Here is a 19,442-nt window from a genome sequence, read left to right as displayed (position 1 = left end):
CAATGGGACCCAGAGACCTCAGGAGGTGTAGCTGCTCAGAGCCAGTGTCTGCAGAGTATCCATAACTAGAAGAGTCCCCCTGTATTTTCCTTGAGTAAATGGCCACAAACCTTTTTGGCGAAAGCCAAGATAAAAGCTCATTATCTTCACAGGCCGAATTCCATCAGGGTTCTTCCGCAGGGTTACCGGACCTCCCATTCCTTCACAGAGACTTAAGTCTGTGAACTCACTCAGGTCTGGGAATTGGATGAGAGACTTTAAGTCTCTGAGGGGAAAAAAAAATCTCTAAGGATTACAAATTTTCAATTCCTAAAAATCAGTTGAGGCAATTAGACATTAAGGGAGGAGAATGAATGCTTTGTGTTCCAAGCACTAAAAGGAGCATTGCTCATCATAACCCCCAAACTTTATGATGAGTCCAGGGACTTGGAGGGGGAACAGTGGCTTTGGGTTCCAAGACAAGTAAATATCTTACTCACTCTGAGGTGGTCGGACTCTGGAAGGAAAATGATGTTGATGGTGGTGGTGGGTATAGGGCTCTAGGTAGGCCAAGGGGAGAGGAGGGACCTGAAAGGCCATAAGCCTTGCTTGGATACATGTGCAGAGTCCATGGCGCATGCAAGTGTGCTTGGCATGGAAGTTGTGGAATTATCAGTAAAGGAGCCCTCTTTGAAGACACCAGTGTGACTTTGCTATAGCATACAGCATCTCTGAGAACCTCTTCCAACAGCGGCACCATGTGGCAGCGGAGAGAACAGCAGCTGCGGCGCGAAGTAAAATTTTCCCTACGACATCATGCAAGGTGTTATGTTTCGTTTTGTTTTGTTTTGTTTTGTTTTGTTTTGTTGTCTGAGATGGAGTCTCACTCTGTCACCCAGGCTGGAGTGCAATGGCGCCATCTTGGCTCACTGCAACCTCCGCCTTCCAGGTTCAAGAGATTCTCCCGCCTCAGCCTCCCAAGTAGCTGGAATTACAGGCGTGCGCCACCTCACCTGGCTAACTTTTGTATTTTTAGTAGAGAAGGGGTTTCACCCTGTTGGCCAGGCTGGTCTTGAACTCCTAACCTCAGGTGATCCACCCACCTCGGCGTCCCAAAGTGCTGGGATTACAGGTGTGAGCCACCGCGTCCAGCCCATGCAAGTATTAATAAAAGATTGGTACACTTCCCTTTTGGCTTGCTTAAACCCCCAGGGTTCTTGGAAAATATAATCCTAGTAGGGATACTAGGATTCCCAACAACATGGCATGTGAGGACCTCAACACAATTCTGGCAAAAGGAAATGGCTCGGTACTTGTACCCCAAGGGTCTGGAGAATTAAGTACACACATGTTGCAGTAGAAAGGGCACTAGATGTGTGTCCAAGATCCTGGATTCTAATTGAGCTCTGCTGCTAGACAACTCTGTAATTACAGTCAAATTATTTAGCTTCTCTGGGTTTTGAAATTTGACGTTGGACGGGATGAAGGGGTTCCAACCTTTTTCACTTGGGAGGCCCTAATAGTCCCTATATGAGAATACTTGACTGAGAAAATACATATGTCCCAAGTCCATTTAGAAGTTACTTGCCAAGGCTGGTAATCACGCCTGTAATCCCAACACTTTGGGAGGCCAAGGTGGGAGGACACTTGAAGACAGGAGTTCAAGACCAGCCTGGGCAACACAGTGAGACCCCATCTCTACAAAAAAAAATTTTTTTAATTAGCCACTGTGGTGATGTACACCTGTAGTCCCAGCTACTCAGGAGTCTGAGGTTCGAGGATCACTTGAGCCCAGGAGGTCGAGGCTGCAGCATGCTGTGATTGCACCACTGCACTCCATCCTGGATGACAGAACGAAATGCTGTCTCAACAAAAAAAAAAAAAAAAAAAAGAAGAAGTTCCAAACCCCACCCGTTGTCATTATTCTGATACCTGCAAATTGCAAAACCTTTGATAATAAATATAAGAGCTAATACATTGTGTACTTACTATGTACTGGGCATTGTGCTAATGCTTTATAAACATATTGTCATAAGCAGTCTGAGGTAGTAGTTGCATGTTATAGATGAGAAAGCTGAGGCTAAAGAATTTCAATAGCTTCTTCAAGCACATACAGCAAAAAGGTGACAGTTCTGAAATTTAAACTTGGATCTTCCTCAGGATGTAAACTTACAGCCACCATATTTCACTACTGTAATAGAGTTTCTAGCTCTAACACCCCAAAATTCTGTGACTTCCTTGTTACTGAGGAAAAGGGAGCTGGGATAGAGATGAACCTGGTGATCTGGATCAGTTTTGGATTCCACTCTGTAGGGTCAGAATGAATTTGGGAATCACTGGGATCAGCCTATGCCATTCTTCCAGTCAGTGAGTACTGAGTCCCTTCTGGCCAGGCACGGTGGCTCACGCTTGTAATCCCAGCACTTTGGGAGGCCGAGGTGGGCCGATCACTTGAGGTCAGTAGTTCAAGACCAGCCTGGCCAACATGAGGCAGGAGAATCGCTTGAGCCCGGGAGGCGGAGGTTACGGTGAGCCAAGATCACCCCGCTGCACTCCAGCCTGCGCGGCAGAGCAAGACTCCGTTTAAAAAAAAAAAAGAAAAGAAAAGAACTGAGTCCCTTCTATTCAGCAAATGCCAAACACATAATGTACAGTTATTTAATACAAATATGAATTTATATCCATCTTGCTCTTGAGAGCTTATGGTCTAGAAATTGAAATGAAAGCCACAACTTAAAATCCAATTGCAAGTTTGAAATGAGGAGTTAACAATGAATGTCTTTCTGTCCTCCTTTTTTTTTTTTTTTTTTTCCAGACAGAGCCTTGCTCTGTCACCCAGGCCGGAGTGCAATGATATAATCACAGCTTGCTGCAGCCTCGATCTCCCAAGCTCAAGCGATCCTCCCATGTCAGCCTCCTGAGTAGCTGGGACTACAGGCATGCGCCACCATGGCTCTGTCCCCTTTTTAATGAGGAACTAATAGGCAAGTAGGAGACTAGGCAGAGGACAAAATATTGTCGTTTATTCAGAAACAGAAACGTATGATGACAAAGATCATGGACCCTGCAGCCAGATATACCTGACCTTCTACAGTTGCCCACCAGTGCACTAACCATGCAGCTTAGCATTAACACCATCCTTTAGAACCTCCACTGGCTCCTCTGCAGAATGAGAATAATGAGAGAATCTATCTATTCGTTTCCTGGAACTGCTCGAACAAACACCGCAGACTTGTGGCTTAAGATGACAGAAACTATTCTCTCTCCGTTCTGGAGGCCAGAAAGTCTGAAATTAGAATGTCAGCAGAGCCAGGCTTCCCACGAAGGTTCTAGAGGAGAACCTTCCTTCCCTCCCCCTGCTCCTGGCGGCTCCTGGTGCTGTCTTTTGGCAGTATAACCCTAACCTCTGCCTCCATCTTCACGTGGCCTTCTCCTTTGTGTCTCTGCGCCTCTTTTACTATCTCTTACAAGAAAAGGGCACCCTAATCCAGTGGGATTTCGTCTTGACCCGTACCTTAATTGCATCTTCAAAGACCCTATTTCCGAATAACGTCACACTCTAAGACTGTAGACTGACACAGATTTCGGGAGGACACTATTCAACCCACTGTACTATCTCATAGGATTGTCGTAGGGAGTAAATGACATAATACGTGTAAAGCATTCAGCACAGTGCCTAACATGTAATAAACTCTCCATAAATGTTAGCTATATACATATAAGTATACATATGTATGGATGTATAACTTTTGTTATTTACTAGATTAATCAAAGATTTATTTCATTATTTCACCAAACAAAATAGTAACTTTTAATATTTTTTACTCTTCTTTTACTTTATTTTGTGGCAGGGTCTTACTCTGTTGCCCAGGCTGGAGTGCAGTGGCATGGTCTTGGCTCACTGCAACCTCTACCTCCCGGTTTCAAGCAATTCTCCTGCCTCAGCCTACCAAGTAGCTGGGATTACAGGCACCCGCCACTATGCCTGGCTAATTTTTGTATTTTTAGTAGAGAAGGGGTTTCACCATGCTGGCCATGCTGGTCTTGAACTCCTGACCTCAAGTGATCCGCCCACCTCAGTCTCCCAAGGTGCTAGGATTACATGTGTGAGCCAGAGCGCCTGGCCTTTTTTTTTTTTTTTTTGAGACAGGATCTCACTCTGTTGCCCAGGCTGGAGTGCATTGGTGCTGTCATAGCTCACTGCAGCCCCAACCTCCCAGGCTCAAGCGATCCTCCCACCTCAGCCTCCCAAGTAGAGGAGACTACAAGCATGTGCCACCTGCCCAGCTAATTTTTTTGTTTTTTGTAGTTACAGGGTCTTGCCATGTTGCCTGGATGGTCTCGAACTCCTGGCCTGAAGCAATCCTCCGCCTTGGCCTTTCAAAGTACTGGGATTACAGGCGTGAAACACCATGGCTGACCCATTTTGAACTCTGTAAATGTCCTAATTTGCTTGTTTCTGATTATATCATATTTTTTCCTCCCCTTTTCTATTCTGTCGGGTTGTCATTGTTATTCTTGTTTGTTATTCTCCTTTTCCCTGAGAATGGTTTGGATGTGTGGCTATATCGTGAATCTATTTCCTCCATGGACAGTCTCTTATTGTAGTGGTGATTTTCTTCATTTTTGCTCAAGTGAGCATTTTGCTCATCTTGTTGAAGTGGGTGAGTTTTCGGTTGTTGTTGAGAGTGGTTTCTCCCTGGCCCTTCTTTCTGGTGTTATAATGATCATCTTCCATAAATGACCCATCGATTCTTATGGAGAAGACACATACTCCACTTCGAAGGGGTGACTTCCGGGGTGTGTCTTTCTGTCCTTTCTTATCTGTTATACTCCTATCTTCCACCCAAGTGCCACTGGTTCTTCAGGCCTGTACTGTGTCACTTGTTCAGGATTCTATTATGTTAGCGCAAAAGTAATTGCAGTTTTTGCCATTGAAAGTAATGGGCTGGCTGGGCAACTGGCTGGGCACCGTGGCTCACGCCTGTAATCCCAGCACTTTGGGAGGCCGGGGTGGGTGGATCACTTGAGGTCAGGAGTCCAAGACTAGCCTGACCAACATGGTGAAACTCCGTCTCTGCTAAAAATACAAAAATTAGCTGGGCATGGTGGCATATGCCTGTAATCCCAGCTACTTGGGAGGCTGAGGCAAGAGAAGCGCTTGAACCTGGGAGGCAGAGGTTGAAGTGAGCTGAGATCATGCCACTGCACTCCAGCCTGGGTGACAGAGCAAGACTCTGTCTCAAAAAAAAAAAAATTTTTTTGCACCAACCTAATATTTCCTCAGGAAATTCTTGCAGCCCATCCCAATCCCACCCACCCCCCCACCTCCCCACCTAGAGTGAATGAATGGGCTGACCCATGTCCTGGACAGCACCAAGCACTCGAGTAGGGACAGCACTGGGCACTCAGCCAGACCCTGGACTCTGCCTGGGGGTTTTCAGCAGGGTCCTGAGGTCTGTGATCTGGAATTGACTCTGACTAGACTCCAAGTTGGACTCAATATGCACTCTGAGCTCCAGACAGAGCTCCAGGATGGGCCCGTCCAAGTGGAGACAGGCTCTGGTCTGGCCTCAACTTCAAGAGCCTGCCGTGGCCCAGGACTCTGAGTTGGGCTGTAGGATCAGCTCAGGCCTAACTAACCCCAGCCAAGGCCTAACCCCAGACTTTTTTTTTTGCTTGCTTTCTCCTCAGCAGTGCCCATTTCTCAAATGAAAGGCAAGCCAGTAAGCACGTGGAAGGAAATACTGGACTATTTATTGCAAAGTGAGAATTGTCAGCTTGAGAAGCAAGGAAGTGGCCAGGCCCCCAACAAAGCAATCAAGAGAGAAATGGGGTGCGGGAAATGAGCTGATGTGCAGAAACAGCCTCCTTGTCCAACTCGGGGACATTCCTCTCAAGAAACACGCTCGTGTTGTGGTGTTTGCACTGCTCTCTGGGCAGTGCAGGCAGCGTGTTCCCCAGGCTGGGGTCTCTGATGAGCACAAAGGAATTCCAAGAACCTAGAGCCTCCTCAGCAGTCAGTCTATCTGAGAAAGCAGGCCCAAGCAGTGGAAGCAGGGGGTCGCTCCTCTGGGCCTCTGCCCTGGCAGGAAATGCAGGAACTCCCCTGTCCTCAGTCTGGGACAGGTGAGCTGAGGACACCTGGAGCAGCAGGAATCCCACGAGCTCTGCTTCACCGAGCCTTCAGGATGAGGCGGGTCTTCCCATCTCCAATGAAGCACCTGCAAGAAAGATGACCCAGTAAGGTCTCTGCCCCAGAGGTGAGACCCAGCCCTTCGCCATGTCTCCAGGCTCAGAAGTCTCCAGAAAGATGACTTCCTGAGCCTCCCCAGCCTTAATAGCCAGATCCCCTTGCAGAGAGAGAGACAGTTTCCTGCTTGGTTTCTTTTTTTTTTTTTAAATTGAGACAGAGTCTCACTCACCCAGGCTGGAGTACAGTAGCATGATCTCAGCTCACTGCAGCTTCCACCTCCTGGGTTCAAGCAATTCTCATACCTCAGCCTCCCGAGTAGCTGGGACTACAGACAAGCACCACCACACCTGGCTGATTTTTGTATTTTTAGTAGAGACAGGGTTTTACCATGTTGGCCAGGCTGGTCTCCAACTCCTGACTTCAAGTGATCCACCCACCTTGGCCTCCCAAACTGCTGGGATTACAGGCGTGAGCCACATGCCCGGGTCCTGCTTGGTTTCTAACCCTTTTCCTGAAGATGCTCATTGCTGCCACTCTGAAAGCCCAGAATTAAATGAAGCCGGGTGCAGTGGCTCACGCCTGTAACCCAGCGCTTTGGGAGGCAGATCACTTGAGGTCAGGAGTTGGAGACCAGCCTGGCCAACATGGTGAAGCCCCATCTCTACCAAAAAAATCACAAAAACTGGCTGGGCGCGGTGGCTCATGCCTGTAATCCTAGCACTTTGGGAGGCCCAGGCAGGTGGATCACATGAGGTCAGGAGTTGGAGACCAGCCTGGTCAACACGGTGAAACCCCGACTCTACTAAAAATATAAAAATTAGCTGGGCGTGGTGGCGGCGCCTGTAGTCCCAGCTGCTTGGCAGGCTGAGGCAGGAGAATCTCTTGAACCTGGGGGCGGAGGTTGCAATAAGCCAGAATCACACCACTGCACTCCAGCCTGGGCAACAGAGGGAAACTCTGTCAAAAAAAGAAAAGGAGAAAGACCAAGTCCTAAAGACATTGTTTGAGCGCCACCTGAAACCACTGCTACCTGTGAAGTTTTTGATGATGTGAGCCAATGAATTCCTCTTTATGACATAAGCTATTTTGAAATAGATCTCTGTCACTTGCAACCAAAGCTCCTAGATGGAGCCATTTTCTTTGCCTCTAAAGAGGCTCCCTCTTTTCTCTTCCAAACCCAAGTGAGAGCCTAGCCCTCTAGCCCCGGACTCCCTGGGAGATGTTGCCAAGTGCCCATCCAATGGGCCGGTGACCCTGTGTCACACTCCTACCTAATGAGCAGTCCAACAAGCAGGCCAGCCAGGAGTGGGCCCAGCCAGTAGATCCAGTGGAAGTTCCAGTGGTTGGCCACCACCGCAGGTCCAAAAGCACGAGCGGGATTCATGCAGCCTCCAGACACAGTGCCCCTGCAAACACCCAGGCACCAAGGTCACCAGGATCCCAGCCAGACCCCACCTCACCTCACACTCATGTCCCCAACTAGGCCTAGTCACACACCACCCAGAAACCCTCTCTAAACTCCTACATCATGAGCTCCTGGGTAGATCCTAAAGAAGGCAGAGGGGCTATTAGCACCAGGAAGCAGAAGGCATGGCTCCCCGCTGGGCGTGCAGTCCAGCACTCCCCACACACTCCTCTAGAATGCCCAGCAAAAATGCCTACTGGGTGATGGCAGGAAGAGAAGCTGGAGCTACATTTGCTCCAAAGTCTACAAAGGAAAGTCAATCAGTTTCAATCCTTTTGGAGTCAAGCTGACCTAGATTCAAAACCCAGCCCACACATTATAAAATAACAAAAAGTGTATCATAGGATTGTTCGTGACCCAAAGAATAAATGCTTGAGGGGATGAATACCCCGTTTACTTTGACGTGATTATTACACATTGCATACCTGTATCAAAACATCTCATGTAACCTCAGCCAGACACAGAGGCTCATGCCTGAAATCCCAGCAGTTTAGGAGGCCAAGGCAGGCAGATCACTTGAGGTCAGGAGTTAGAGACCAGCCTGGCCAACATGGTGAAACCCTGTCTGTATTAAAAATACAAAATTAGCTGGGAATAGTGGCACACGCCTGTAGTCCCAGCTACTGGGGAGGCTAAGCCAGGAGAATCGCTTGAACCTGGGGGTTGGAAGTTGCAGTGAGCCATGATCATGCCACTGCACTCCAGCCTGGGTGACAGAGCAAGACTCTGTCTCAAAAACTAAAACTAAAAATAAAATAAAATAACGAAGAGTATAAGTGGATTGTTTGTGACACAAAAAATAAATGCTTGAGGGGATGAATACCCCATTCACCTTGATGTGATAATTATGCATTGCATGCCTGTACCAAAACATCTCATGTAACCCAGAAATATATACACCTACTAGGTTCACCCACAAAACTTTAAAAATATACATATAAAGAAAGAAAAACCCCAGCCCAGATAGTTCTAGGTGTGGGAACCTCCATGAACCTCTCTGTGTTCAGGTGAGGTGAAAGTGACTATCCCATAGGTTGTCATCAGGAGCGAATGAGAAAATGCAAATGGAGCCCACACCTCGAATATAATTAATGTACAAAAAGCATTAACTAATCTAGCTGGTCCAGATGAGACCCTTGTTGCACCACAAGCTTAAGACCCAGAATCTCCTACAGGGAGACTCTTCCCCAGGTGCACTCCTCTCGTTCTGGGGCTCCGTCTTTACCCCATTCTCTCCAGCTGGGGGCCTGTAGACCTCATCCCCACCCTGTGTCCAGCTTCGAAGTCAAAAAGCTTGTAAGTAGGCCGGGCACGGTGGCTCACGCCTGTAATCCCAGCACTTTGGGAGGCCAAGGCGGGCGGATCATGAGATCAGGAGATCGAGACCATCCTGCCTAATACGGTGAAACCCCGTCTCTACCAAAAATACAAAAAAAAATTAGCCGGGCGTGGTGGCGGACGCCTGTAGTCCCAGATACTCGTGAGGCTGAGGCAGGACAATGGCGTGAACCCGGGAAGCGGAGCTAAAAAAAAAAGGGGCTTGTAAGTGAATCAGAGACCACTAGGGGGCAGCAAAGCATGGCCACAGCTTTACACACACATTCCCCAGCCTGCCCCAGGCTCCACCTCCAGGCTCCACCTCCCAAAGTTGAGGGAGAGCTGACCCAGGAGAAAGGTTAGACTTGGTTCTGTGTCCAAAAGAAAGGAAAGAGTCAGACATTAGGGAGGGGCTCCCTGGGCTGGGCACTGTGGCTCATGCCTGTAATTCCAGTACTTTTGAGAGGCCAACACAGGAGGATGGCTTGAAGCCAGGAGTTCAAGACCAGCCTGGGCAACAGAGCGTGACCCCTATCTCTACAACAAAAATTAAAAGGGTTCACTCAGCCTCTTGTCCCAAATCTATCACTTAATTTGCCACTGCCCACTGACCTTAAATAAGTCACTTCTGTCCTCTCTAAGCCTCAGTTTCCTTATCTATAAAACAGGAGACATCATCCCCAATCTTGTCTCCTTAATCCCTTCCAAAGCCTGCTGGGAGTCTAAAAATAAATGAGACAACAGCTACACATGCTCTTTGTAAGCCTGAGGCTAAAACCCGGCTGCCCGCTGACCGAATGAACACAGTTCACAGAAATGTTGTATTTACGCTACCAACATTGGAAAACATCACATACAGATTTAAATTTCTGACTTCCTTTGAATGAAAGCATCACCCCAGACCCATGTACCCAGCAATAATTGACAAGAGCTGAACTGACTGCAGCACCTCTGATACCGCAGTCCCCACCACTCCCTGTTGTCTGCCTGATGCCAGCCCACCTCCCCATTTGCAGCACCTTCCTGGCCCCTAATAGCAACTGAATCTGTGACCCTCAGGCCTGAAATCCCCCAGAGCTGAACAGCACAGATCTGGGCATGGTCACCCCACTGCCAAGGGACACTCACCCAGCCAGGATATCCACGGTGACGGCAAAGCCGATGGAGAACGGGGCCAGAGGGCCCTTTGTCTTCTCATTGATGGCACCCATGCATACAGCCAGGGCCAGCAGCGTCGTCAGGATGATCTCTGCCACCAACGCCCCTGCCACCTGCCCCTGCTCCTGGACTGTCACAAAGGCCGCCCCAGATGCATTCCAGAACCTCTCCTCAGGACTCACCGCCTGCACAGAGAAGCTGTTGAGCCTCACAGCGGGGCAGAGAGACAGCTGGAAACTGAGGGGAGAGGGCCTAAAAAACGCATGCTACCCACCTTAAGAGCCAGTGAAGGGTTATGTCCAATTTCAGTTAGATATACCTGCATCCACATCCCAGCTCTGCCAGATTTTACTGTGCGACCCTGCGTGAACTACTGAACCTTTCTGAGCCTCACTTTGCTCAGCTGAAAAATAGTAATGGGGCTAGGTATGGTGGCTCACTCCAGCAACCCCAGCACTTTGGGAGGCTGAGATGGGTGGGTCACTAGAGCCCAGGAGTTTGAGACCAGCCTTGCCAACATGGTGAAACCCCATCTCCACTACAAATACAAAAATTAGCGGGGTGAAGTGGCAGGCACCTGAAATCCCAGCTGCTCAGGAGTCTGAGGCACCAGAATCACTTGAACTCTGGAAGCAGAGGTTGCAGTGAGCTGAGATCACACCACTGCACTCCAGCTTGAACAACAGAGCGAGACTCCGTCTCAAAAAAAAAAAAAAGAAAGAAAGAAAAAGAAAAATGGGGATAACCCAGTCATGGCTCCAGGTTACAGACCTAAAACTTATGTAACTTAGATGATCCTCTTTGAGAAAAAGAACATAAACTATCTTTTTTTTTTTCTTTGACACAGAGTCTAGCTCTGTCACCCAGGCTGGAGTGCAGTGACACGATCATAGCTCACTGCAGCCTGGACCTCCTGGGCTCCAGTGTTCCTCCTACCTCAGCCTCTCATGTAGCTGGGACCACAGGTACATACCAACCATGCCCACCTAATGTTTTTTTAAAATTTTTTGTAGAGATGGAAGGTCTTACTATGTTGCCCAGGCTGGTCTGGAACTCCTAGGCTCCAGTGATCCTCCCGCCTCTGCCTCCCAAAATGCTGGGATTACAGGCACCAGCCGCCATGCGCGGCTAAAAATACCTTACTCTTAGAAACTTTACAAACACATATGATCAGGTGAACTCATTGCTAAGCCCCCATAGGACCATGGAAGGGGCATGTGCAGGAGAGCCCTGAAGCCTGAGCTCAATTATTTCTATGGGCGATCGGCCTCAGGGCTATCACAGCCCCGAAGGGGAAAGACAGTGCAGTGCACAAGCTTCTGGACTCTGGATCCAGTCGGGGCTGTGCTGCTTACAGGCACATCTGAACTTGAGCAAGTTACCTGCTTCTCTGCACCTCTGTTTTCTCATCTATAAAATAGGGATGATACTGACAGCTCCCAGCTCACAGACAAGGCCGTTGGTGTGCCTGGCACAAGGTAAGCGCTCTCTATGAACTGACTATGGTTTTTCATAAAGTTGCTGGGAGATGAAATAAGAGAATATGTGTAAAACATTTAGCAGGAAGAATGTGCTTAGGGAACCCTGCTGCCCCGCAGCTGTCAGAACCATGTTTGACAGGTTTTAAGTGGCAGAGCTTGAGCTCGAGTCTGGCCACTGCTTTTCAGAGCAGAAGCCGAGAAGGAAGGTCCCGGGCGTGTTCCATAGACAGGGGAACAGGCTGTGGCTCTCAAATTGGGACATGGAGAGACCACAGCAGGGGATGACAGTAAAGTGAGGCTTGAGAACAAAGTCTGAGCACTTTGTTCTTACAGCACTTACAGCTTACAGCACTTACAGCACTTACAGCTTACAGCACTTACAGCACTTACAGCTTCAGACCCTATCACAGCCAAGCTCAGAGCTCCCCCATCCACCACCCCCCACACACACACCAAGCAAGGCCCACATCTTGAAGGGCTTGAAGTATCCCTGGCTGAACCAAGACTTAAGGGCAAAAGAAAAGAAAGAAAGAGAGGGAAAAACAAGAAAAAGAGGGATGAAGGGAGAAGGTCTATCCATGGATTTATGCATTTATGAAAACTCTGTGGCTGGCCGGGCTCGGTGGCTCATGTCTGTAATCCCAGCACTTTGGGAGGCCAAGGCAGGAAGATCACTTGAGGCCAGGAGTTGGAGGCCAATGTGGTCAACACAGTGAGAGCCCGCCTCTACAGAAAATTTTTAAAAATTAGTTGGGTGTGGTGACACACACCTGTAGTCCCAGCTACTCAAGAGGCTGAGGCAGGAGGATCACTTGAGCCCAGGAGGTCGAGCCTGCAGTGAGCTATGATTGCACCACCGCACTCCAGCCTGGACAACAGAGTGAGACCCTATCTCTAAAATTAAAAAGAGAGGCCGGGCGCAGTGGCTCATGCCTGTAATCCCAGCACTTTGGGAGACCAAGACAGGTAGATCACTTGAGCTCAGGAGTTCAAGACCAGCCTGGCCAACATGATGAAACCCCATCTCTACTAAAAATACAAAAATTAGCTGGGCGTGGTGGCATGCGCCTGTAATCCCAGTTACTCAGGAGGCTGAGGTGGGAGAATTGCTTGAGCCCAGGAGGCAGAGGTTGCAGTGAGCCAAGATCAGGCCACTGCACTCCAGCCTGGGTGACAGAGCGAGACTCCATCTCAAAAAAACAAACAAATAAAAAATACAATAAAATGCAATAAGAAAGAAAGAGAGAAGAAAAACGTCCACCAATTCCACTGGCAGAAAGAAGCAAAAGATTGGACATTTCCCCACTCCCCACTGTCCCCCCCACACACCCACATATGCACCTCCAGCAGCCCCATCAGAGAGGAAGACTAGCCCAGCCCCTGGGGTTCACCCACCTTGGCCAAGGCAGCCCCGAGCATCCCCCCGAGCAGCTGTGAGACCCAGTACGGGAGGAGCATCACCAGGTTGAGGCCTCCGATCAGCATGGCTGCCAGGGACACCGCAGGGTTGAAGTGTCCACCACTGTAACCCACAAGAGCAGAGGAAGTCATGAGCCCAGGGCTGACCACATGGCTGGCACTTGAGACAGTGTGTCCCAGCCAACCCACCAGGCTGGCCTCTCAGGGCGAGAGTCAGTCCGGGGCCCAGCTCAAATACAAAGAGGCACCAAATTGCTTCCATTTTCCCTGAGATGCCAGGCAGAGGGTAAGAGATAAAGGGCAGCCTCTAAGTCCAAAGCCCAGCCCCCAGGATGGCCCTGGAGGAAGAGCGTGTAGGGAGACCATCCCTTAACTCCTCCCTGACTCCCTCCAAGCCTCCCTCCAGCCCTTCAGAGATGTGGCCACAGGTCAGATTGAGACACCAAGGCTCCAAGTTAGTAGCCCAAGAGCCGTATCCAGGCCTCCCCTTATGATTTGTTTGATTTTACGAGACGGAGTCTTGCTCTGTCGCGCGGGCTGCAGTGCAGTGGTGTGATCTCGGCTCACTGCAACTTCCACCTTTTGAGTTCAAGCAATTCTTCTGACTCAGCCTCCCAAGTAGCTGAAACTACAGGTGTGTGCCACCACGCCTGGCTTATTTTTGTATTTTTAGTAGAGACGAGGTTTCACCATGTTGGTCAGGCTGGTCTCAAACTCCTGACCTCAAGCGATCCACCCACGTCGGCCTCCCAAAGTGCTGGGGTTACAGGCATGAGCTACCGTGCCCGGCCCGGGTCTCCCTTTATGAGTAGCTAGGCCCTGAATAAGACCTCCTGATTGGTTGAACTGCTCAGCCAGTGAAAACCCTACTTGTGGTCTGAAAGTGTGATGGGTGTAAAATGCAGATTTGGAGTTCAGGCTGAAAATGGCATTGAGAATCACGGGGTGGAGTTGGAGGTTCATGACCAGGTTAGGGATTGGGATTGGGAGTTTGGGGTGTGGAAGGGAATTAGACAAGTCAGAACCTGAGGTCAAAGGGCAGGTTGCAGTTGATCAGCCACTCCCTGGCTCATGGGTAAAGAGCCTTCATGTTCACCAAGATGTTCAACCAGCCCAGGCCCCAGAGCCAGGGTGGCTGCACTCACATCAGTGTCCCAACCAGTCCCACTCTGATGGAGAAAATATTGTCACAGTTTGGCCTCCTGAATCCATCTGGTTTCCAGGAATGGATACTCCCCAATGAGAGAGAAAGGGACCCCAAGACTCCCCATGTCACTCGAGAACCAAAGTGCCCCCCAAATGTAAAGAGCCCACCAATGAGCTTACCCATCCTCCAACGGACATAGGACATTCAGTTGAGACTGGGCAGAGGACCTCAGCTCTGCCCAAAAGGACTTTGTCCAACACCCTGATAGCTCGAGACCAGCTACCCCAACTTGTCTGGCTCAGCTCTGGGCCCAGGCCCTCAGAAAAGCTCCATGCATGGTTTGATTTGATTTGATTTTTTTTTTTTTTTTTTTTTTTGAGACAGGGTCTCCCTTTGTCACCCAGGCTGGAGTGCAATGGTGCAATCTCGGCTCACTGCAACCTCCGCCTCCTGGGTTCAAGCGATTCTTCTGCTTCAGCCTCCCAAGTAGATGGGATAACGGGGCTGCCACCACGCCCGGCTAATTTTTGTATTTTTGGTAGAGACGGGGTTTCACCATGTTGGCCAGGTTGGTCTCGAACTCCTGACCTCAGGTGATTCACCTGCCTCGGCCTCCCAAAGTGCTGGGATTACAGGCGTGAGCCACCGCGCCTGACCTCCATGCATGGTTTGAAAGCACCAGCCAGTGCTCAGACTCCACAGGTTGGGAAGAGGGGCAGCCAGGCCTACTTGGCCTCAAGTAGCTTAGCCTGGGCTCTGCTGAGATACACAGATGAAGTCAGGGTGAGGCGGCTTCCCAGGGGAGCCCCAAAGGGGAGAGAAACTGTCACCCAGAGCATGGCTCTACCAGGAGGGCCAGGTGATGAAAACCACACATTTCCTGGTTTACACTCATTAGCAATAAAACAATCAAGACACATTCATTCATTCATTCATTCATTGTTCACTCAGCATATATTTCTCTGACACTGTGTGCCAGGTGCTATGCTGGGTGCTTATAACTTACATACATAGCTTATCCTGGATCCAGTGAACAACCTCAAAGTCAGTGTCTGGCACGCAGTAGGTGCTGAATAAATATTTGTCAAAAAAGCCAAACAGAGAGGCAGTATTTGCAGTGCCAAAGAGATGGTCTTTCCAGCCAGCTGGCCTGGGTTCAAAGCTCAACTCTGCCACTGAAGAGCTGTGTGACATTGGCAAAGTTACATAACCTCTCTGTGCCTCAATGATCTCTGCCTGATAAAGCTATTGCAAAGATATTAAGAATTAATATTTGTACAGCCCATAGTAGTATCTATGTAGTTAGCATTCAAAAAACATCAGCTATTATTATTACTCATATTTATACCACTGCACACAGAGGCTGCAGCAACTTGCTGTGGTCACCCTGCTAAGAAGTGATAAAGGTTGCCTTCAATCTCAGATCCGTCCAAAGGGAAGATCATGTACTTTTTGTTTCACTTGCAGCCTCCCTTGGACGTCTAAAGAGATGTGGTTTTTTTGTTTTTTGTTTGTTTGTTTGTTTGTTTTTTGGAGATGGAGTCTCACTCTGTTGCCCAGGCTGGAGTGCAGTGGCACAATCTCGGCTCACTGCAACCTCTCCCTCCCGGTTCAAGCAATTCTCCTGCCTCAGCCTCCAAAGTAGCTGGGACCACAGGTGCCTGCCACCACGCCCAGCTAATTTTTGTATGTTTAGTAGAGACAGGGTTTCACCCTGTTGGCCAGGCTGCTCTCCAACTCCTGACCTCAGGTGATCCACCCGCCTCAGCCTCCCAAAGTGCTGGGATTACAGGCGTGAGTCACTGCAGCCGGCCTAAAGAGATGTTAAAGCTCTTTCCCATTCTGGTTTTCTCAGAAACAGTATTTCTGTTTCCTCATTCAGATCTATTTTTTGAGTGAGATTTAATACAGACCAACCATGTCCCAGATCACCCTGCCAGGCACCCCATTCAAGATCTTTGTCGTGATGGCTGGCTTTTCTGGGAACCAGCAGCCATGTCCACAGACCTCCCCATTGAGCCTCTACCCAGACGAGAGCTAAGCCAGAGAAGCCTGTCCCTTTCCCTGCCCCTCCTTCTTGATCACCTCTTGACAAGCCAGGACCACTGCAGATCTCTGCATACCCAAGTGGGAAAACCTGGCTCAGGTCTTCTATGCATTTCTGCTTTCCCTAAAACCCCCTTCTAGTGGTAACAATAACACAGCAACCAATGCCTATTGTATGTTTGGTGTGTGCCAGGCACTCTACTTCATTTAATTCTCATCACTTCTGCATGAGGCACTTGGATTTGAGCGCTGGAGCCAGAGAGCTTGTTCTTGACTCCCGCCTCTGCCACTTTCTGGCCCTCTAAGCTTGGACAGATTACACGGCCTTTCACTTTTGCAGCTGTACAATGGGGCTAATAACAGGACCTACCCCACAAGGCTTTTGTGAGGATTAAATAACTAATATCTATAAAGTAATTAGACTAGTGCCTGGTACATGGTTAGCAATATAGATATGTTGGCTTGAAAAAAAAAAAACATTTAAAAGCTACTATTCCCATTTTATAGGCGGGGAACTTTGGGTTTAGAGAGTAACTTGCCAGCCAGGCATGGTGGCTCATGCCTGTAATCCCAAAACTTTGGGAAGCCAAGGCAGGAGGATCGCTTGAGACCAGGAGTTCAAGACTAGCCTGGGCAACATAGTGAGACCCCATCTCTACAACAAAATTTAAAAATTAGTTGGGTGCTGTGGTGCATGCCTGTGATCCAGCTACTCAAAAAGAGAATGACTTGCCCAAAGTCACAAGCTCACAGGCTGCGGGGTCTGGAGTTGACCCCAGTCTGACTCCCAACCCCATAGTTATCCAGAGCGCTCCTTGAAATCCCAAATACGTATGCACCCAGGGGTCCTTGACAACGGCTTTGCTTTCCACACCCAGCGCCCCAAGTCAGCATCAGGCTGAATCCTCAGAGCTGGTCTCACCTGATATTCCCCAGCGTGGCAATCACAAGCCCCAAAGCCAGCCCGTGGGCCAGGGCCGGCTGCAGCAGCCCAGTGTCCGTCCCATTCTCAATGACTGACAGGCACCCGATGAAGATGAAGAGAGTAGAGCCCAGCAGTTCGACCAGACATGGCTGCACAAACCGTTCGTACCAGGACACTCGCCACCTGCCACCCACGCTCGGCTCCCTGGCCTTGTCATTGCCAAATTCAGGCTCACACATGGCTATCTGCCGTAGGGAAAAAGGGACAGAGGACACGGGTGGGAGGCAAGTCCAGATATAGAAGGCCCCGACCCCCAACCTTGAATTAATTCACAGCCCCCCTTGCTCTGCCAGCCTGGAGAGGAAGATGCCGACAGAGGGCTCACCTCTCCAGACATCAGGATCAGATGGCACAAACATCGGACTCTTGCCTGAGCTGCTGGGAAACCTGCACCTGCTGTGCAAGATACTCTTATCTCCTAGGGACAGGACCTGCTGATCACACTATGGGCTCTGCCCCTTTTAAAGGGCTGCAGAGGCTCAATGCAAGTGCAGAGAAAGCAATAAACCTCAGGTAGGAGGCGGCTCTGAGGCCCAGAAGAGGAAATTTTTTTAAATCTCAACAGGGCAGGGTGAGGGAGTCAGGGATTGCTGAACTTTCCGCCAATGAGGGAAAAACACGCCAGCTTGGCTGTGTCATCTGGGAGCACACTCCAGGCTGTAGAAGGTGGGAGATGGGTCCAGCACTCCAGCTCCCCACGGTCCAAAGCAGAACAGCACATGTTAGTGGGCCCCACTGGGTTGGAACCTCACATGTTAAGAAACAGCAAACAGCCAGGTGCAGTGGCTCACGCCTGTAATCCCAGCACTTTGGGAGGCCGAGGCAGGTGGATCACTTGAGGTCAGGAGTTCGAGACCAGCCTGGCCAACATGGCGAAGCCCTGTCTCTACTAAAAATACAAAAATCAGCCGGGCATGGTGGTGCACGCCTGTAATCCCAGCTACTTGGGGGGCTAAGGCAGGAAAATCATTTGAACCTGGGAGGCGAAGATTGCGCAGAGCCAAGATTGTGCAACTGCACTCCAGCCTGGGCAACAGAGCAAGGCTCTGAAAAAAAAAAAAAAAAGGAAAGAGAAAGAAGAAAGAAAGAGAAAGAAAGAAAGGAAAGAAAGAAAGAAGGAAAGAAAGAAAGAAAAGAAAGAAAGGAAGGAAGGAAAGAAAGAAAAAGAAAGAAAGAAAGAAAGAAAAGAAGGAAGGAAAGAAAGAAAGAAAGAAAAAAGAAAAAGAAAGAAAGAAAAAGAAAGGAAGGAAGGAGAAAGAAAGAGAGGGCGTGTTGGTGTTTGCCTGTAATCCCAGCTACTCAGGAGGATGAGGCATGAGAATCACTTGAACCCAGGACCCAGAGGTTGCAGTGAGCCAAGATCGCGCCACTGCACTTCAGCCTCAGAGTGAGACCCTGTCTAAAAAAAAAAAAAAAAAAAGAAAGAAAGAAAGAAAGAAAGAAAAAAGAAAAGAAAGAAACAGCAATCCCATTTTCAATTATTTTTCCAATGAGTCCCACAGCTTCAAACACCTGCAGTCACCTGACAGCCTGAGCCAGGACTGAGTGTATAGATGACGATCCTTCACAGACAGAGGCAGCAGAGACTGGCAAGAGGTAATGCAATGCAGCGGCAAGACCCACGAACTTTGGAAACAGGCTGCCTGGCGTTCAATCCCAGCTCTGCTGTAAACTAGCTATGTAACCCTTGGGCACATGACTTGGCCTCTCTGGGCCTTTGTTTTCTCATCTGTTAGGTGTGGATGTTAGTGGTTTCACCATGTCATAGGGTCGTTGAGAAGTTTAAATGAGATAATACGGGTAAAGTGCTCAGGACAGTGCTAGACACACAATACCAGTGTCCACTAATTTACAATACATGCTTAGCTGTAACTAATAGCTAATAGTGAGCACTTTCTATGTGCCAGGCACTGGCGCTAAGTGCCTTCTATTATCTCATTTAAACCTCACTGCCACCCTGTGAAGCAGGTACTATTATTACAACCATTTCACAGACGAGGAAGTGGAGTGTCAGGAAGATTGAGTTTCCCAAGATTACACAGCTTATATGATCACAGAACTTGTGGGCTGTCACAAAAGGATAAATACTGTATCTGATTCCACTTGTATGAAGTACCTAGACTAGTCAAATTCATAGAGACAGAAGTAGAATGGTGGTTTCCACGGCCCGAGGGGAAGGGAGAATGAAGAGTTTGTGTTTAGCGGGTACAGATTTCCTGTTTGGGAGGAAAGTTTTGGGATGGATGATA

At 49.0% G+C, this 19,442-nt stretch overlaps 1 protein-coding gene across 1 annotated transcript; it reads right to left on the bottom strand.

Annotated features, from left to right (window-relative positions):
- Positions 1 to 5,714: 5,714 nt before the first annotated feature.
- On the bottom strand, positions 5,715 to 19,129 carry AQP8 (aquaporin 8). Its single transcript, XM_034950905.3, has 5 exons — positions 17,131 to 19,129; positions 12,992 to 13,118; positions 10,086 to 10,300; positions 7,447 to 7,581; positions 5,715 to 6,203 (listed from the first exon to the last, which is right to left on the bottom strand). The coding sequence occupies exons 1-5, from the start codon at positions 17,370 to 17,372 to the stop codon at positions 6,155 to 6,157; spliced, it is 768 nt and encodes a 255-aa protein (XP_034806796.1). The 5' UTR covers positions 17,373 to 19,129; the 3' UTR covers positions 5,715 to 6,154.
- Between the last annotated feature and the right edge of the window lie 313 nt (positions 19,130 to 19,442).

Source organism: Pan paniscus, chromosome 18, assembly GCF_029289425.2.
Source record: "Pan paniscus chromosome 18, NHGRI_mPanPan1-v2.0_pri, whole genome shotgun sequence".
NCBI classification, from domain to species: domain Eukaryota; kingdom Metazoa; phylum Chordata; class Mammalia; order Primates; family Hominidae; genus Pan; species Pan paniscus.
This window is presented reverse-complemented; position numbering and strand designations above follow the sequence as displayed.